The 17281-nt window shown below is 35.2% G+C and overlaps 1 protein-coding gene and 1 long non-coding RNA gene across 2 annotated transcripts in view; one reads left to right on the top strand and one right to left on the bottom strand.

Moving 5' to 3' along the window:
• The window catches only part of galns (galactosamine (N-acetyl)-6-sulfatase), a 69851-nt gene extending 54012 nt beyond the window's left edge, over positions 1 to 15839 (top strand). Inside the window, exons 12-14 of the mRNA XM_039763268.1 lie at positions 4728 to 4849; positions 13488 to 13605; positions 15582 to 15839. Of these exons, the coding sequence (XP_039619202.1) occupies positions 4728 to 4849; positions 13488 to 13605; positions 15582 to 15668 (327 nt within the window). The 3' untranslated portion in view covers positions 15669 to 15839. The remainder of the gene's footprint in view (positions 1 to 4727; positions 4850 to 13487; positions 13606 to 15581) is intronic.
• The window catches only part of LOC120535429, a 120211-nt gene that overhangs the window by 55844 nt on the left and 47086 nt on the right, over positions 1 to 17281 (bottom strand). The gene's annotated exons all lie outside the window — the stretch shown is intronic.

The raw sequence follows: 17281 nt of genomic DNA, 5'->3' as shown, positions 1-17281 counted from the left end.
CTCCTGTGGGTTTGATAAAGAGTTGCTCTTCCCAACCACAATCCCATGCTGTGAGCCTGCATGCAATTACCTGTAATTGTATAAATGGACTTCCCAGCCTAAACCATTATCTCCATCTTTGTGGGTTGTGTGGTTTTTGCAAGACTGGTAGCTTTTTCTGTTTACTGTAAGTGCCACTTTCTCTTCCCACAAATATCCTAAGATAGTTTACCGCTGAACAGTCTCATATAACAAAATGTCTGTTTTGTTTTGTTTGTACCTCCCTTGTTTGTACTACTTGCAGAGGCACCAACAGCTTTTAAGCAGACAATGCTTATTCAAGGTTTTTAAGTGCAATGCTAGTATATTAGCCTTGTAATTGACTACTGACAAGCAGGAGTTTAAAGAGGTCCAGAGTTCATAATATAGCCATTATTTACTGGCGATGCCTTTATGTAGCTCAGTTAATCCTGTAGTTATATTGTATCGTAAATTAGGGTGCTTGACTATTTATATTTTAAGATGTTTTATGAAGAAATGCAGAAGAGTTCCCCAATGTCTGAGTTGTATTGTGTGAAGGTTGTTGATGGGGATACTTTTATCTAGACATGTTTTTCCCTCATTTTAAAAAACAACAGACATTTTAGGGTATGTGATTAACAGACAGGTGAGTAAGTCATGCAGATACAGAAAAATGTTTAATTGGCAAAGATGGTGTTGGCTGACAGGTTTATTTTAGGAAGTATTTATAAAATCAGATAAGCCTGTTGATATTATTTGCCACTGATTACAGTATGTGTTTAATGACCCTGTTGAGATAAATAAATGTTCGAGTTCCTGTATATTTCAACAGTATTCTGTTTAACTTTAAAAATGTTTTAGTTAATTTCTTGTTTCTCTCATTGTGCTTATACACTTGTTTCTGTGAACATCTGAAATGAGATTGGAATGTTAGTAAATTCATACATTTTCCAAAAATTCTGTATATACATTCCAAACAGTAAAATGGGTGTTTAGTTATAGTTTTGTTTTTTTTTTTTTCCTATGGAAAGGCTGAACAAATAAATATTTTTTTACCTCTTTGTAACTTGCAGTGAGCAGTCATTCTGGCAGCATCCTCTTCAGAGTAGAAGCTTTTTTTGTTGTGTTGTCTCTTTTTTAAATGGCTCTTTCTGTTCCATAAAGTCCCTGTCTGCCATTTAAATTGAGGTCTTAAAGAAAGCTCATGAATCAATAAAGGCTTTCTTTATCAGCCAATGTGAACTGGAGTGGAACTTCACAAATACTGCTGTTTGATTGCTTGTGAGTGGTGGACTATCGACTGGCAGTATGGAAGAAGAGCTCTGGAAAGAAGCTTTTAGAAATAAAGAAAAAATAATAACAAAAGCTGTCTCCTAATTCATGGCCTTTTCAGACAGTTAACACATTAGAGGATGACTGTTACCGAGTACAGTATATAGAAAGTGCTTTGGTAGGGAAGAACGCTGTAATGCAGTGCTCAGCTGGTCACCTTAGCCCTTTTGTTTGAAAGCTTTTATAATGGAATAGTGTTTTGTTACACCGTTGAATGACAGCTTAGACTACTGTTATCTTTCCCTTGACGTTAACTGTTACTGATTTTTTTTAATTTGTTTTTTTAGAGATTAGTAATTGAAATGTAGTTAGGATTCCTGATTATCCCTTATCTTGATCCTTGTCATTCTGGCGCAGCACTGCATTATAGGGTTCTATGTCATGCTGTACTTTTTGAATTCTGCTCAAGTCTTTAGATTCAAAATTGAGCTTTTCTGTTCTGGCCCATGTCAGCTTTGCACTATGTGATGCACCCGCTTTTGTAAATTAGTAATATACAGGTGGATTTATTCATGTTAATTAATCGGAGTAGTAGTAGTCGTATTTTGTCACTTGCACATGTATGCTACATTAGAATCTCATTAAGGTGGCATTCAGTCTAATATGTAGTTTAATTTTTTGACCATTATTGTCAGGCTAACTCTGGCTCTTTGCAGCTCAGAATAGACTAAAACCAATGAAAGTATCGAGATTTTGTTTTTAATGTAGTAACTTATTAATACATTAAATAATATGTTAATTAATTTCTGCTCTGCAAGGATATGTTGAGTACTTCAGCCACAAAAGAAAGAATTTTTTATGAAGGTTTTAGAATTAAACTTTTTTAAATCAGGGTTGTTTTTTGTTGATTTTAAGTTAAAATACATTGTGCAAATTCTCAGAGAAACTTGGTAAAAAGCTTTTCTCTATCAAATGATCACTGAGATTGTTAGTTGCTAAATGGAATTGGTACCCTGCAGAGAAGCATATCACGTCTTTAGCATATATTACAAAGGTTTTACACTAAATCAATATATAGGAAAATTATAAACAGAAAAATATATCAGTATACAGGAATATACACATACTAATATATGGGAAAATAATCAGTTATAGATTCTCTGCATGCACTTGTAATCAATTTTCGGAGTTAACTGCATACTACACATACATAAATATGAGAGATTTTGTTGGAGTGCTTTGTAAGAACAGTTTCATTCAGGGAGTGCATTTTTGACCTGCTGAAAATAAATATGTCCCATTTGAGTTTTGTTTGCTATTCTATTCACAAATTATTTATACCATATAGATTGCTGTTCTCCTACCCAAAAAGTATAGTTTTCATATTTTTAATTACTGTACATGTTTGCATGGATTATATACATTTTTTAAAGATCACATACTACGGTCTATAATCAATTCAATCACAAACATAGCCCAGTTAGTTACTTAGCAATAAGTTTAATGCTGTTTTGTGTAACTAGATCTAAGACAGCCTGATTTTTAGAGCTTAAACTGTCAGGCTTGAAGAATATACATCAAGAAGTCATTCTTTGAACACTATGTAAATACTGTAATTGTGTGAACACACATGACTGTGAAACAAATTATTCTTTATATATTTTTTCTTTTATAAATATTTCTATGTACTATTTATATATAAACAAAAGAACTGTCTGTGTGTGTGTGTGTGAAGCAGTCCGCTCTGCTCATGCTCAACCACAGCCACTAGATGGCACATGCATGCACTTTTAAATTTTTTTGCACTTACTACTAAAGATCTGTGTGCAACAACCGCAGCCATGCAACAATGACATTGTGGAAGGACTTTCTTTCTTTCTTTCTTTCTTTCTTTCTTTCTTTCTTTCTTTCTTTCTTTCTTTCTTTCTTTCTTTCTTTCTTTCTTTCTTCTCCACTCCTCCCAGGCAAGCTTTGTCCATTCACCACATACAACTCCAACTCACCTGGATGAGGTTGAGCAGCTTCTTTTATCTATGACCCAGGGACACTTCCAGTTCTCAGTGATAGCCCACTGGAAGCACTTATGGGTCAAATGTAAGTCCATGAAAGTAGAAATTTGCCAAACCTGGCAGCAGCTCCCATGGAACCCAACAGGGCTACAGATCCCAGCATGCCTTGCAGGTGTCCGTGTGTAATCCTAATCCAGGGATGCTGCCATCTAGTTTATCCTTTTTTTGGCAAGGAACACCCTTCCTTTCTTCCTGTTTTTTTCTCACCCTGACTGGTAATGAACTGAAACCTATCCCAGCCCATGCATGCTGTCTGTACAACTTCATCTTAAACATGGCATACCTTGGATCATATGATAAATTCTGTACTTTATGTTTCTAACTTTGCACGGTCTATAGAATGGTTTATTACTCTTTAGTAGTCTTTTTTATCTATGCCTATATACAGTAAGCATAGGAGAAGTCAGAGTGGCTAAAGTAGAACTGAAAGTTCAGTTGCTGCTATCTATAGATCTATTGACTTAAAATAAGTAAATTCATATATACATACTAAACCCTTTGAAGAGTAAGTTTGGAACATTTATTTAAAAGAAATCCACAACAGTAACATAAAATCAAACCATAAACTTTGTGTATGGAACAACAGTATGTATTCTAATTGCCAATAACAATGAGACAACCTATGGGAAAAAGTTAAACTTTTTACTGAATGGTGCAATGCCAGTAATCCCCAGGGTCATCAAAACAAGGTAGCTGAATTTGAACCTTAGGAAAATTAAAGGGGGTCATTCGGGTACTGACATAGATGTGGTTACTTCAGAAAAGGTGAGTAGGTTTAAGTTCTTTGTCATCTTTGTCATCTTTTCCTGTCTACTGTACTTCTCATTTGGTCATGAGGTCTCTCAAAGCTACAGAATAAGGCCTTACCACACACAAATATGAGCATTACAATAGGACCTAACTGGGATCAGCCTATTGTAGAGGAACACTGTCACCTTCCGTGTGGGGGTGGTAACTGCTTCTGGTTTCCACCTTCTCCCAGTCCATCCATTATTCCTTGATTCCAGCCAGGATGAATATTGCAAGGCATTCTAGCTGGGTTTTGTCTTCGCTCCTGAAATCCTTCTATTATGGCCTCTCGGTCAGGATGGAGATCGATGTTTTGCCCATCTGTCCTCCATGGCATAACTGATATCCAGTTCAATTAAATATATTCTTATGTACCGTAGTGCTTCTAACAAGATGTTTGCTCACAGAGTTACACACATTTAATTGAATTTTACTACATTGAAAAATAACAGTTAATAATTTATGACTATTTTTATTTTACAGTAGTGTTGCTGTTAACATGTCAGTTATAGCAGTTGCACAGGTCGAGCTACAGCTTTATTTTTATTGAAAATTACCATCAGATTCATAATGCCAATTTTTATTTGTTCTCTTCAGGGTATTGATTTTTGTCCAGGTCAAAATGTCACTGGAGTGACCACTCACACTCAGGAAGAACACTCTATGCAACCACTCTTGTTTCACCTGGGTCAGGATCCAGGAGAGAAGTACCCACTTAGGTAAGAGTGATGGAAACAGATTGATGAACAACTGTTTGACTTTATTTTACAGTATTTAATGTTTGAACCAAAATTCTTCCAAAAAAAGAAAAAGAACCAATAAAAATCTTTTGTTAATCATATATACCTTACAATAATCATGGTTAAGATTTAAAAAAGATGGTGATATCAGGCTTATTCTCAATGGTTATGTTATTCATTTTAAATTCTTTATTTGTACCACATACCACATATTTGCTCTAACAGACCTTGTTGCCCCTAATAATAAAATGTTTTCTCCAGGTTTAAAACTAAAGATAACTTCTTTAGTTCTTTATAGTTTAACTAATTTAGAGAACTTAGTTCATCTACTTATATTCATTGCCACAAAAACCTACCAGAAGACAGCAGTTAAACAATAAGAGACAGATCAGGCATGTGTTAATTTTTTGTAGGTAAGTTTATATGTTGTTCATAATACTAACAAACTCAGTAATTTTTTTTTTCATTTCTTCTTAAGGGAATTTTTGAATCCTTTTTATTGTTCACAGTTTTGTATGCAGTACATTTCTGTATAGGTTTTGGCTTTCTCTTTGTATTTGCTGAATATTAAAAGGTTTTATTTGAACTTTGTGATCCCTTAAGGGTATATTTTTAAAAATGTAATAAATCTATGGTGTCGATACTGATCTAGTTTCCTTTGTACTATGTCAGATAAGTGTAAATCAATTTCCTCAATTAGTCCTAGAGTTTATTAAGATTTTTTTGAAAAGGCTGTATATTTTAGGGATTTTCAAAACAGTCACCTCAGGCATATCATGTTAAGTAGGTTGTGCTTTGATTCACAGTTCAGACAGAATGATTTCAAAGTCCAACTACCTACACATCTTCTAACCCACTTATGCAGTTCACGGTCATAGGGAACTGATCCCTATCTCAGCAGCATTGAGCATAAGGTGGGACCAGACCTAGTGTGCAAGCATGCAACTTCAGATGTGTTTTACATGACTGCATAATAAAGCACATGCATTTAGGTGTTACATTTTCTGTTTTCTCATTGTGTTTGCTTGTGCATTATATATGGATACAGTATGTGTTTTATAGAATGGTAAAAGTGATTTACTTTAAGTTCCATGCTGACACTTAAAGAGCAATGTTGGTCATGGATCTAATGGTTACTCATAATAATTTGAGACATTCACTGTATTGAGCTTTTATCAGTTTAACTGTTTTTTGATCCTGACTTTTAAAAGGCACTAGGGGGCTTCGCCCCCTGCTCGCTTCGCTCACCAACCCCTGTGTTTGGTTAATTGGATATACAATTTTAATTTTTTTTCTTTGGAATTGTTTCAATTTCATTATTTGCACTTTTACTAAAAGCTTCATTAAAAACAATATTTTTTGGAGACACATTGTGACAACACAACGTATAACTGCCCGTGAGTGAATATTGTTTCTGTTTCTCTAATAAATAATCCGACTTTTTCTAATGTTTGTCCCTGTGATTTATTGATTGTCATAGCAAAAGCTATTCTCATGCTAAACTGTAAACATTTTAATACGAATGGCATATCACAATCTCCTTTGATGTGTAATGATATTCTTGGAATATATACATTACCTTTCTTTTTGCCTGTTAAAATTTGCATCGTTTCTCCATGATCATAAATATACACCTGACTGAATTGTGTATTCTTTGAAATCCAACTTGTCGTTGCTTTAACTGTTCCGGGACCACAGATTCTCATAGCGTATGGTCTATTATTGTGTAAATCCACATTTTGTGCATTGAATGATGCGAATGCGAAATGTCTTTGTTGTCTACTCTTTGCCTTTTATTTTTGACCTCGACTTGTCCTGCTCTTTTTTCAATTACACCTGGTCCTGATGATTAATCACCTTTTGTTTTTTGGTAATGCAATCTTTTCTATCTTTTCTTTGATACTGTACCAACTGACATGATAAAACGTCACAAAAATTTTACTTGAACAATCGCTGACTTCGTAACCCCAAACACAACTTTCTAGCACCCTCTCCAATCCCTCATCCCCCACGTCTCTTCCTCCCCTTACTGCATCAATCAATACCCCGCTATCAGTCTTCCGTGCTGTACTCCGCCCTCCCTCAATTTGACCGAACAGCCACTTAAAACCAAAAAGGCCTCAACCTGGCTGAGACGCTACAATACTTTCTAATTTTACTACTTTCATATTCTGTACGTTTCTCTGCATGTGTATTGCGCCATCGTTTGTTTGAGCCTTTTGAATTCCACTGCTTTCATAATCTCTTATCTGCCTTTTTTTCTCTCCAACGCCTTTTGGTCTCTATTCTCCATATTGTCCTTATACGCTTTATATGTGTTGAGAGCACATGATCTGTGTGCAGTATGTGCTTTTACTGCGAGTGACTGTTTTTTGATGGGTGTGCTCTTATAATATATCTTTTGTAAGTAGGGTGTGTCTTTCAAGAATCTCATGTTGCACGTCCCCACAAGACGGCCTTGGGGCAAACTCTTGGAACCAAGTCTCATGTTTACGGTCCCCGTGAGATGCTCCGTGGAAAGTCTATTTTGTCTTGCGGGTCTTTTAAATGTCTACCGAGAACTTCCGAGAAGATCATGTATCGTTGCCTTGCTTTTGCTTTCCAGGATTTCTTTTTATAATAGAGAAATATATTGCAATATGTATATTGTACTACTGTGCTTTGTTCATGGAGAAAGGAAGGCAAAAAGGGTAACTGGAGAGAGAAGTTAGTAGTGGTAAATTTAGTGTAGACTGAATGAAAAGGGCTGGTGGAGGTAGAACCATTAAAAACAATGTGTGTCTTCTCATTGAGTGTGGTCTGTCACTGTTGGCCATGGCTAGACCTTCAATCTCCACAACAGCGTGAGGCTAACAACAGATCTAGAAGCCCTAGCTATAGAAAATATATGTAGGACAAGGTTTGACTTAATATTTTCATTAGCTCACAACTGGTCTAGGAATTAGAAAGGAAAACAGGCTATGAAGGCAAAAAAGAAAAATAGAAAAAGTGAATTTTAAGGAGATTGCCATAACACCTCAGGAAGTAATTTTCAAGACATAAAATAATTAAATTTGAAGTTGTGCAGTTTATTGAAATAATGGCAAAGCTACACCGAATCAATTGCCTATGCTCACTGCATATAAGGAAAATGTTACGTCAAAGTAATTTAACAAGAAACTCTTGCATTGCTCTCCAAAATACACAAGTAGTTTGAGCTGAATGAGAAGCCTTAAAGGGAATTAAAATCATGGGTTTTTTTTCTGAGCTTTGAAATGAACATAGAGAAGAAATACAACATGATTTAAAGTGAGTTAACCTTTCCAGCTGTATTGTGTGATGTGATGGATATTTTTAGATTGATTTAAACTCCTTTGCATAGCCTGAGTGCATTGTGTAACTTGCACTTATGACTGTAGTAACTAAGAAATGTGCTTTTGGCAGTATATGCTTTTGTACTCTGTAGTGAATGCAAAGGTGCAGAACCCAGAAGCTCTGTTCAAGAAAATACAAGCTTAATTGGTCCTTGTGGATAAAGCCCTGTTTCATTCAGACAAAAGGAAGCTGTGGAGAAATTCCCACTTAGCCACCCCCACCACTCTGTTAACAGTAAATTGTATTGTTTCAGTCAACTGAAACACTGTTTTATTTATTTATTTAGTAATATTCTTGTTTGCCTTAGTACTGTGTGCCTTCAGGTATTTTTTGCCCATGGCTGATACGGCCTGTCCTAAACAGCAGGACCTCATCTGCTACATACAAGATATTTAACCCAAAATCAATAGCCTTTACTGAATCACTGAAGCACTCAAATACCTCTGCCCTTTAACACCCTCTTTACTGCTCCATCTCTCTCTCTCTCTTTCTCTCTCCGAAATTGATTGTCTCTTCAGCAGGGTCCTGCTTATTTGTGAAGTGTGTCTGTGTAGTAACAGGAATATGAATCATTGAGCTTACCTTTGAGATGAAACCACTATGTCTTCATGATGAGGCTGCATGTCTTTTATTTTAGCCCATAGTTTCATAGAAAGACACTTGCCTGAACACACATTGGTGTACAATATTTTAAATGTGGATACATATAACACAAATGTGTATTTACTCTATCCATCATTTAGATATGCATATCTGACCATTACATTTTGTCATCAGTGTATAACAAGTATTAATCAGTAATCAAGTTAATCTTTAACACTGATAACACTGAATGTAAGCCAAGGTGAGTGACTCTGTATTTATTCTCTCACATCTTCTTGGACACATTTTTGAATATAACATTACAGTATAGGCAGATGGTATATGATAATGATATATTCAGACTTTTATATTGGTATTTACAGTGGATATTACAAGTCTACCCCAGTTAAACATTTAGCTTTTGTTAGTGAAAATAGGCTATCCTTGAGATAAGGAGAGACAATGTACACCCTTCTTTATGTGTGCTGTTTTAAAGCATTTTTACCCAAATCCAAAAAATGATTCAACTAGTACCCTGCATTCACAATTTTAGGAGAGCTAGTCATGGAAGCCCAAACTTTACCTAGTGGCAGAGGCATCCCAGTCTTACATTGATCAAAACTAGCGCTGGAGCACATGTGCAGATTCTGTGCTGTTTCTTTCGTGTCAGTTTAGTGGTTGTGTAACCTGATAAGCTTACAATGCCTCTGATCCCTGCTTTCCTGCATGTGTTCATGTCATTGTGTCTCTCAGCCAATAAGGAAGATTAGATTTATGTGAGTATTCCTAAGTTATCTTCAATATCAGAAAGAGTAACAGACCAAGTTTTGTACCAATTTTGTGACCAAGTCAGTGGCACCAGTGTGATTCTTTATGTACCAGCTTCAATGATAGCCAGAAAAATATTTCTGGTGGTAGTTGTGTTAGGTTCTGTTGGGTTATAATAAAAAGAACATCTTGGACGGAGTACATTCTTATTGTTGCAACATAAAAGATTTTTCTTGCAGATTATGAGGATGGTACTGTTTATTAACTCCATCATTTATCAAATGTTGAAGTGCACTACAAAAACAAAAGTGACACTAACATGCTGCACTAAAGAGCTATGTATTGCCTTCATGTCATTGTTCATTTTAAATATATAACATCTGAAGAAGTAAAGGCAACCTTCTTGACAATATCTGAGATGAGCTGTATCTACCCTAATCATCAGTGATGATGATTCCAAGAAATTTAGAGTGTCGATCCTAATCAGGCATACAATGATGGCGTCATGAATTTTAATGATAGAGTTGTAACTGTCTGGTCACATAATCATGAACAAGGAATACAGTAGTGATGCTGCCAGTCCACATATACTTGGGTATACAATTGAGGAGTATCAAAATCCAGTTGCACAGGGTGTCACTCAATCCCAAGTGTTGGTTGGGATTCCCAAGATTGGAAACCAGTTTTAATGAGACAACAGTGTTAAATGGTAAGGTACAGTATAGTCTATAAACAGTACTCTGCTTTAACATTTGTTATCAGTGTATACCGGGATGGAATGAATTGAAATATGGCATCCTCTGTGCACAAGTTATGATAATAAGCAAAAAGTCAGGCATGTTAAGTTTAGTATGTCCCAGTCTTCTGAAGCATGTAATCACACTGAGAAAGTCAACTTTCTTCTTTTTAACAGGGATAACTGATGTCTTTTTGAAGAAGGAATGGAAGTATCATATTCTCGATATAGCATTGAACAATCAAGCAAAATGACACCTTCTATTGGCTAACTAAAAAGATTACAATATGCAAGCCTTTGAAGAAGCTCTGGGCCCGATGTTGCCTGAAAAAGGAGCCTGAGCTGCCTTGAAAACTTGCATACTGTAATCATTTACATTTCTATTTACATATTTTGTACTGTACGTACTTTGCCCTCTCTTTCATCTACCCAGATTGTAGCAGAGTGAAATGATGTTTGCAAGACAAAAAGATGCTTAGGGTGCCAACTGGGCAACACACCCCTTTTAATGCAGAAAATACCTAAATTTAGTACTTCACTGTGTTGACTTTTACAGAGACAAATAGTCCTCTTGTTAAAATGGCCTGAAAGGAAAACAGGCATAAATCAATGTGAGAGCCAGGTCCACATCAAAATGAGACGCCATCCAGTGTGGCCATTCCGCTATAATATGCTGCCAACCAGAAGGGGTGGAGCTTCTTTCAGTTCAGTGCCCTCAAGGGGAAGTTTCTCCTGGCTATGAGGGAAGAAGGATGCAAGTCTTTTAGCAGCAGCTCCCCCTTTCATCTCGGTGTGGTATTACTTACTTCAGGTGGCAGGCATGTGTGACAAGATACTGTACATAATATCAGATAACGTAACCTCTATAAATTTCCCTGGCTTTAGTTTTTATGTGTGTGTTCTCCCCAGAGCTGCTTCCTACCTTGTGCCAATTTTAAACATTCTATTATAAGCTAAAAATGGACCTAACAGTTAAAATTTGGTAATTAAATGTGAATGTATAGGAGATGTAATAGATTGGCACACTATGCAGGTTTGGTTCATGCTTACAGGACTGGTTTGCAAAGTGAATGAATAAAACAATATGCCATATGATTTGACAAGACCAGCTGCCCTTTTATTATCAGCTTTTGACTTGAATCTGAATGTTTTTAAAATTCATTCTAAAGTATATTCTGAGGGGTAATTATTTTTATGAAATGAAATTTTCAAATTGATTTTATGTAAATGGGATTGCACAAGTATTTAAGTCAGACAACATATAAACTGCAGAATTCATTTGATAGTAAGTCATAGTATATTTTGCTTAGGTTTTCATGTATTGTGATCCACAGCTGACCATTTCCGTATTCCTTGTGATCATAGAAGAGTGAATTCAGACAACAGAATGAGTAAGGTGGATGAAAACATACGGAGAGCTCTAAAACTGTAGACGTTACACACTTTAGACTTTAAATTGTTCAGCTGCAGCTGTTACTTAATAGCTATATTTTAAACAGTTAAACAGTACCAAGTTTCATTCTGTTCTATGGAACACTCAGAGTCAATACTTATGAAAGCACAAATAAATGTAATATATAGACCCTAAGGCTTATATTTTAATTTGTGGGTTCTCATGGTGCAAAGCAAAGTTCTTTAAATATTTAGTTTTTTTTAAATTTTAGAGGTACTAATTGTTACTTTTGTCAAGACAACTGTACAGTGAATGTTTTTATGAATCTCAATTTTTCTAAATGCCACAGCCTAATATCTGTATTTATTTCATAAAGAAAACCAGTGTGACAATATGCTTATGCTGGATATTTTGCTAAAACAATTCTCTGCAAAAGCTGGCAAAGAAACTGTTAAAGTATAAATGTTCAGAAAAAACATGTGAAAAGCAGTATGCTAGAAGAGTAAATGGATGTATAGGAACAGTTAGCAGGTGCTATTGTGAAGTGTAAGCGGAATGGCTCCCCAGAGAAAAGAGTTTATTCAGTACTTACCAGGAGGTGTGAGGTGGACAGGGCCCCAGGTTATTACACTAATTGACACTTCGCCTCACACACACACACACATACACCCTCCCACCTCTCCCTAGAGACCAATCAGAGCTCTGAACCAAGGAAAGGGGGGCGGGAATGCAGGCAGACACAGGTGCTCCTGCATTCCCATTATTCACTGTAATTGCACTGGTGTGATTTCTCTATCTAAGTGCTGATCGACTACACACCCCCCCTTCCAATCTGAAATCAACAGCTCCTTCAACTAAACTATGCCCGTTAACCCTACAGGACCTACTGAGGAGGGAGGGGGTAGTGTTCGAGCCAAGCACACAGCCGAGGCTCAGCATTTTGCCTGAGAAATCTAATAACTCTCAGAGGTGCACGCTAGCATTTTTAATAGAGAGTTCAGAGACAAGCCTGGCCACATCTGCTGTGGTGCTAATTTAAAAGGTTCCTACTTCGTTTTCCACCTGCATTGTTTGAGCTGTCTGATAATTTTTTTTTCTTATACAAGTATTAACAATAACTTTAGTCATGTATGGACAAAAAGTAAAATATTACAGTAATCCTGCTTACATACAACATGTGGGCTTTGCAGAGTTATTACAGTATACCTTTGCTTGCACACAAACTGTTAACTTTCCCCTTAATTTGAATTAAGGACCAATTGTGCTATTTTTCACTGTATGAAATATGCTACTGATCATGAAAAGATGAGATAGCTAGAAAATTAATCAAAAATGAAATCATTATTATAATTGTATATGATAATTGTTCCTTATCTGCACTGTCTTAATTAATAAGGTAAAGAGGTTGCCACTGCCATAGTGTTTGAAAGCTTATTATGGATAGTAAAAAAATTCAGCCGTCTATTAGGTAAATGTGGTATCTCTATGTTGGGAGATGTTGCTTTTGCTTTCCCTGAACATCCACCTTTGGTAAAATGAAAGGACAACTTAGGATAATATTACATAACATTGCATAGTTGTGGCTTTGAGAATTCTTTTTCTGTGTTTAATTATTTTGGTTAAAGATTGAATTAACAATTTAACACAACATTTAATTGATAACAGTATGACAGCCAATAGATAACTCAATTATAAATTGCATTTTTTACCCATAAAACATCTTAAATGTCCTCTTCACGTCATTTCTTCAAGTGGTCTAACAGTGTTAATATTTACTGTTTTAGTGTCCTAACATCAGAATACCAGAAAGAGCTTGTTCGCATCTCCTCAGTGGTGGAGCAGCATAGGAAATACCTTATACCAGGACTGCCTCAACTCAACATGTGTGATAGAGCAGTGATGGTAAGTAAGCAATTACGTTTCATATCTGAAGTCTGGCAGACTCTTTCATAGTAATGCAGCTGTACATGGAAATGTAAGGTGGATTATGGTTGTTTTGAGATATTTTTGTACAATTTCCCAGATGAATGTTGATCATACTGAATAGGCAAAATATTTGAAAGAAAGAAAAATAAGCTTTTTTAAACTGTCATGCTGCTTGTACTTCAGTGAACACTTTCGGCTGGCTAGGCATTGTTCAGGAATGACAGACGCCTTAAGGATGTAAAATAACAACATTGTAAGGGATGGATGAGCCTCCCTTTATTGCTTTTGTCCTAAACTCATCGTTTTAAATCTGGACACAAAAGGTTAGAGTTACAGATTAGAGATATTTACCTAACAGAAAGGCTCAAGTCTTTAGTCATGCGCTGCTGTCAGTTTTGTTCTCAAAGACTAATGTCCAATTGTCGCTGTCATTATGCACAGTTGAGTGGAGTTGTTTTCAGTTTTTATATGTTTCTCATGATTCAGATTAAATGGTTTCTGTCAATTATTTTAGCCATTTGCTTTATACACTTTGATGGACAAGAACATTATCTGATTTTGTTTTTGCTGTTAAATTATTGGAAAAGCAAATACTGTGCTTTGTCAGAAATGAAGTATTAAAACTTGTCTGTTCTAGTAATGAAAAGTTTTAAATACTGCGTTAGAAATGACACACCATAAATCAGATCTTAGTGCTTGACCTGCAGATTTCAAATGAATTTTGAAGGATTTTGCAAGTTTATTGAAAGTAAGGTAGGTTAAAATTCTATGTAGAGTCACTGCCCTCAAGTGGATAGTCATTGTAAAACCATGAACATCAGTATGTGTCCCTGGAATGCCTTGAATGCTCGGTAAAACATTTTCTAGCAGCTTTACATATGTTTTACTTTTATAATAGTGATTAGAGCTATAGGACTGTAATTATTTGCAGTGTTTCTATATTCTGTTGTGGCAAAGAAGATTCATATTAAATAAGAAAGCAGACAACCTCTGAAAATGAAAAACTGTAAAATCCAAAAACTATACAGTGTAATACTAACTATATATATATATATATATATATATATATATATATATATACTGTCTGTATATATATATATATATATACTATATATATATATATATATATATATATATATATATATATATATATATATATACAGTGGGATGCAAAAGTTTGGCTAACCTTGTTAATAGTCATTATTTTCCTGTATAAATCGTTGGTTGTTACGATAAAAAATGTCAGTTAAATATATCATATAGGAGACACACACAGTGATATTTGAGAAGTGAAATGAAGTTTATTGGATTTACAGAAAGTGTGCAATAATTGTTAAAACAAAATCAGGCAGGTGCATAAATTTGGGCACCGTTGTCATTTTATTGATTCCAAAACTTTTAGAACTAATTATTGAATATTGTCTTTTTTGGCTATAAGTGGTATATGAAATATAAAATACATGTTTGACTTCTCACTACATTCATAATGGCTAACACAGTACTACACCCTAGTACTACTTGAAGTAGTCCCTAAATCTCAAGGTCACTAATTTTGTCACCGCCAATTACACACCCTGTGACCCTTAACTAGTCAACTAGCCAAAACTGAAATTCTAGAAATATGTTTGCATTCATTATTTCCTCAGTCATTATGACCCATAATAAAATTAAGTTGATTTATTGGCTGAAAGAAATTGTTTATTTAATCAGTAAATCAAAAGTAAATAAAAATAACAAAATAAATAACTAAAGGACAACAAATGAGCAAATACCAGATACAAATGTTGCTTTCTTATACTAGACCAGACTCTTTGCTTTAAGCCAAATCAATATTATGTTCACACAGTAAATATAATTTACTAATAATCATATTATGAAATGACTAGCCTCTTCATAGAGTTGTATGCATGGAAATGTAAGATAATGGAAGTCCTTTGACTTTGTTGTTGCAGAACTGGGCCCCTCCAGGATGTGAGGCATTAGGAAAATGTCTGACACCTCCCAAATCGGAACCCTGGAAATGTGTTTGGCCACATTGATGACTGATGCATCTACAGCTATTCAGAGGTCTATCTAGACTAATGATGTCTGTCTTGTAATAAATATAACATTGTATGCATGCTACTGATTAAATGTGAGTTGTAATTTATTTTACTGTATATTACATTTAGTTATGAAAGATTAAATGAGAATTAAATGCTTTTTTTTAACTTCTGTCTGTATTTACAATAGTCAATCAAAAAAATGCACCTTCATAATTGGATTAAGCGATAAAGCCTATATAATTTTAATATAATTGATACTCAGTATTTTGTCTGTATTAAGGCTGTAGGACAGTTCTGTTTGTCCATCAAAACCGACTAACTGTTGACTTTCAATGCTGGGAGGTAGAATGGACTGATTCTCCAGCTGCCTTGAACAATTTTATAATATTTGCATGCCATTTCAGGCAAAATGTTCCTATTTGTTACTGTATAAAACATGTAAAATGTACTTGTTGTGCAAAAAATTAACGGAACCAGTAGAACTGGTATGTTCATTATACCAATGTTAAAAGCATTGCAGACATACTGCAGTGAAACCATGAAAACACAGCAATGCTTCACTTTAGTACTGTGTTATCTACAGTTACACAGTTTGGCCTAAACACCATTGAAAGTACCATTTGGTGGTGACTGAGTAGCAGTAGACTGTGAGGACAGTCCCCTTATTAGACCTAGTAAACATTCTTGGCAAGCATAGCATGTTTTCTGTCATAAGGATATCAGTAGGCACAACATGCCTCTTGTTGGAAATGTGTAATGTGATCACTAGACAGAAACAAGCGACTGTCTTGTACATTACATACAGTATTCTGAAACAGTAAGCAAACAGCTTATAGAATGATTCTGTCTTTATTTAGTGTTTTTCCCAAAAATATTTATTCACTTCAAAGTTAATATTCAAGCAAATAATGTAAGTTCTCATTCAAGCACTAGGTTTACTGTTGGCCAGTATAGTTGTTTAGCTAAACTATTCATTTGAAAGTGCAGAATTTTCTTGAGCCCTGCTCATATTAGCTCACAAGCCCAGGCTGTGACCTTTCTTTTTTCAATCCAATTTGCTACTATGCACAGTGCAGAGGTGCCTATCCCTGTTCTCAATGGAATACTGTAACCAAGCTTGGTTTCATCTCATTTTACAGCATGGGATGATTTGGGTATAGTTATGTAAAAGGCAAATTTGAACAGTTGTAGAAGAACTCATGTGGCATTCAAAACTATAGGAAGAGAATATTTAACTTCCACAAACAAGACTTTTTTGCTGTGTCTACATTACTAATTAATCAAACAGCAATTATTGGTAGTGCCTAGAGTTCTTTCAAAAAGAGTTGACACCAGCTGGTATATGTTTGTCCTCCAATATCCATTTATGTGTAAAGAGAGTTTTGCAGACATGTCTTCTGAAGCCTTAACAAGTGTATTTTATTAGTTTAGTTGTAGATTAGTGTAGAGTAGCTAAGCAGTACAAGAGGATGTTGAAGTCACCATAAAATGGTACTGGTAAAAAGGTGCCTTTTGTTCATGACATTTGTAATACATGCTGCCTAAAAAAGGAAAATGGTATTATTTAGGACCGCAGCCTTTGAGCACAGCCATTTTTCTTTTTTCTG

The sequence above is a fragment of the Polypterus senegalus genome, chromosome 9, assembly GCF_016835505.1.
Source record: "Polypterus senegalus isolate Bchr_013 chromosome 9, ASM1683550v1, whole genome shotgun sequence".
NCBI classification, from domain to species: domain Eukaryota; kingdom Metazoa; phylum Chordata; class Cladistia; order Polypteriformes; family Polypteridae; genus Polypterus; species Polypterus senegalus.
The sequence above is the reverse complement of the archived record's forward strand: the minus strand, read 5'-3'. Positions and strand labels throughout refer to the sequence as shown.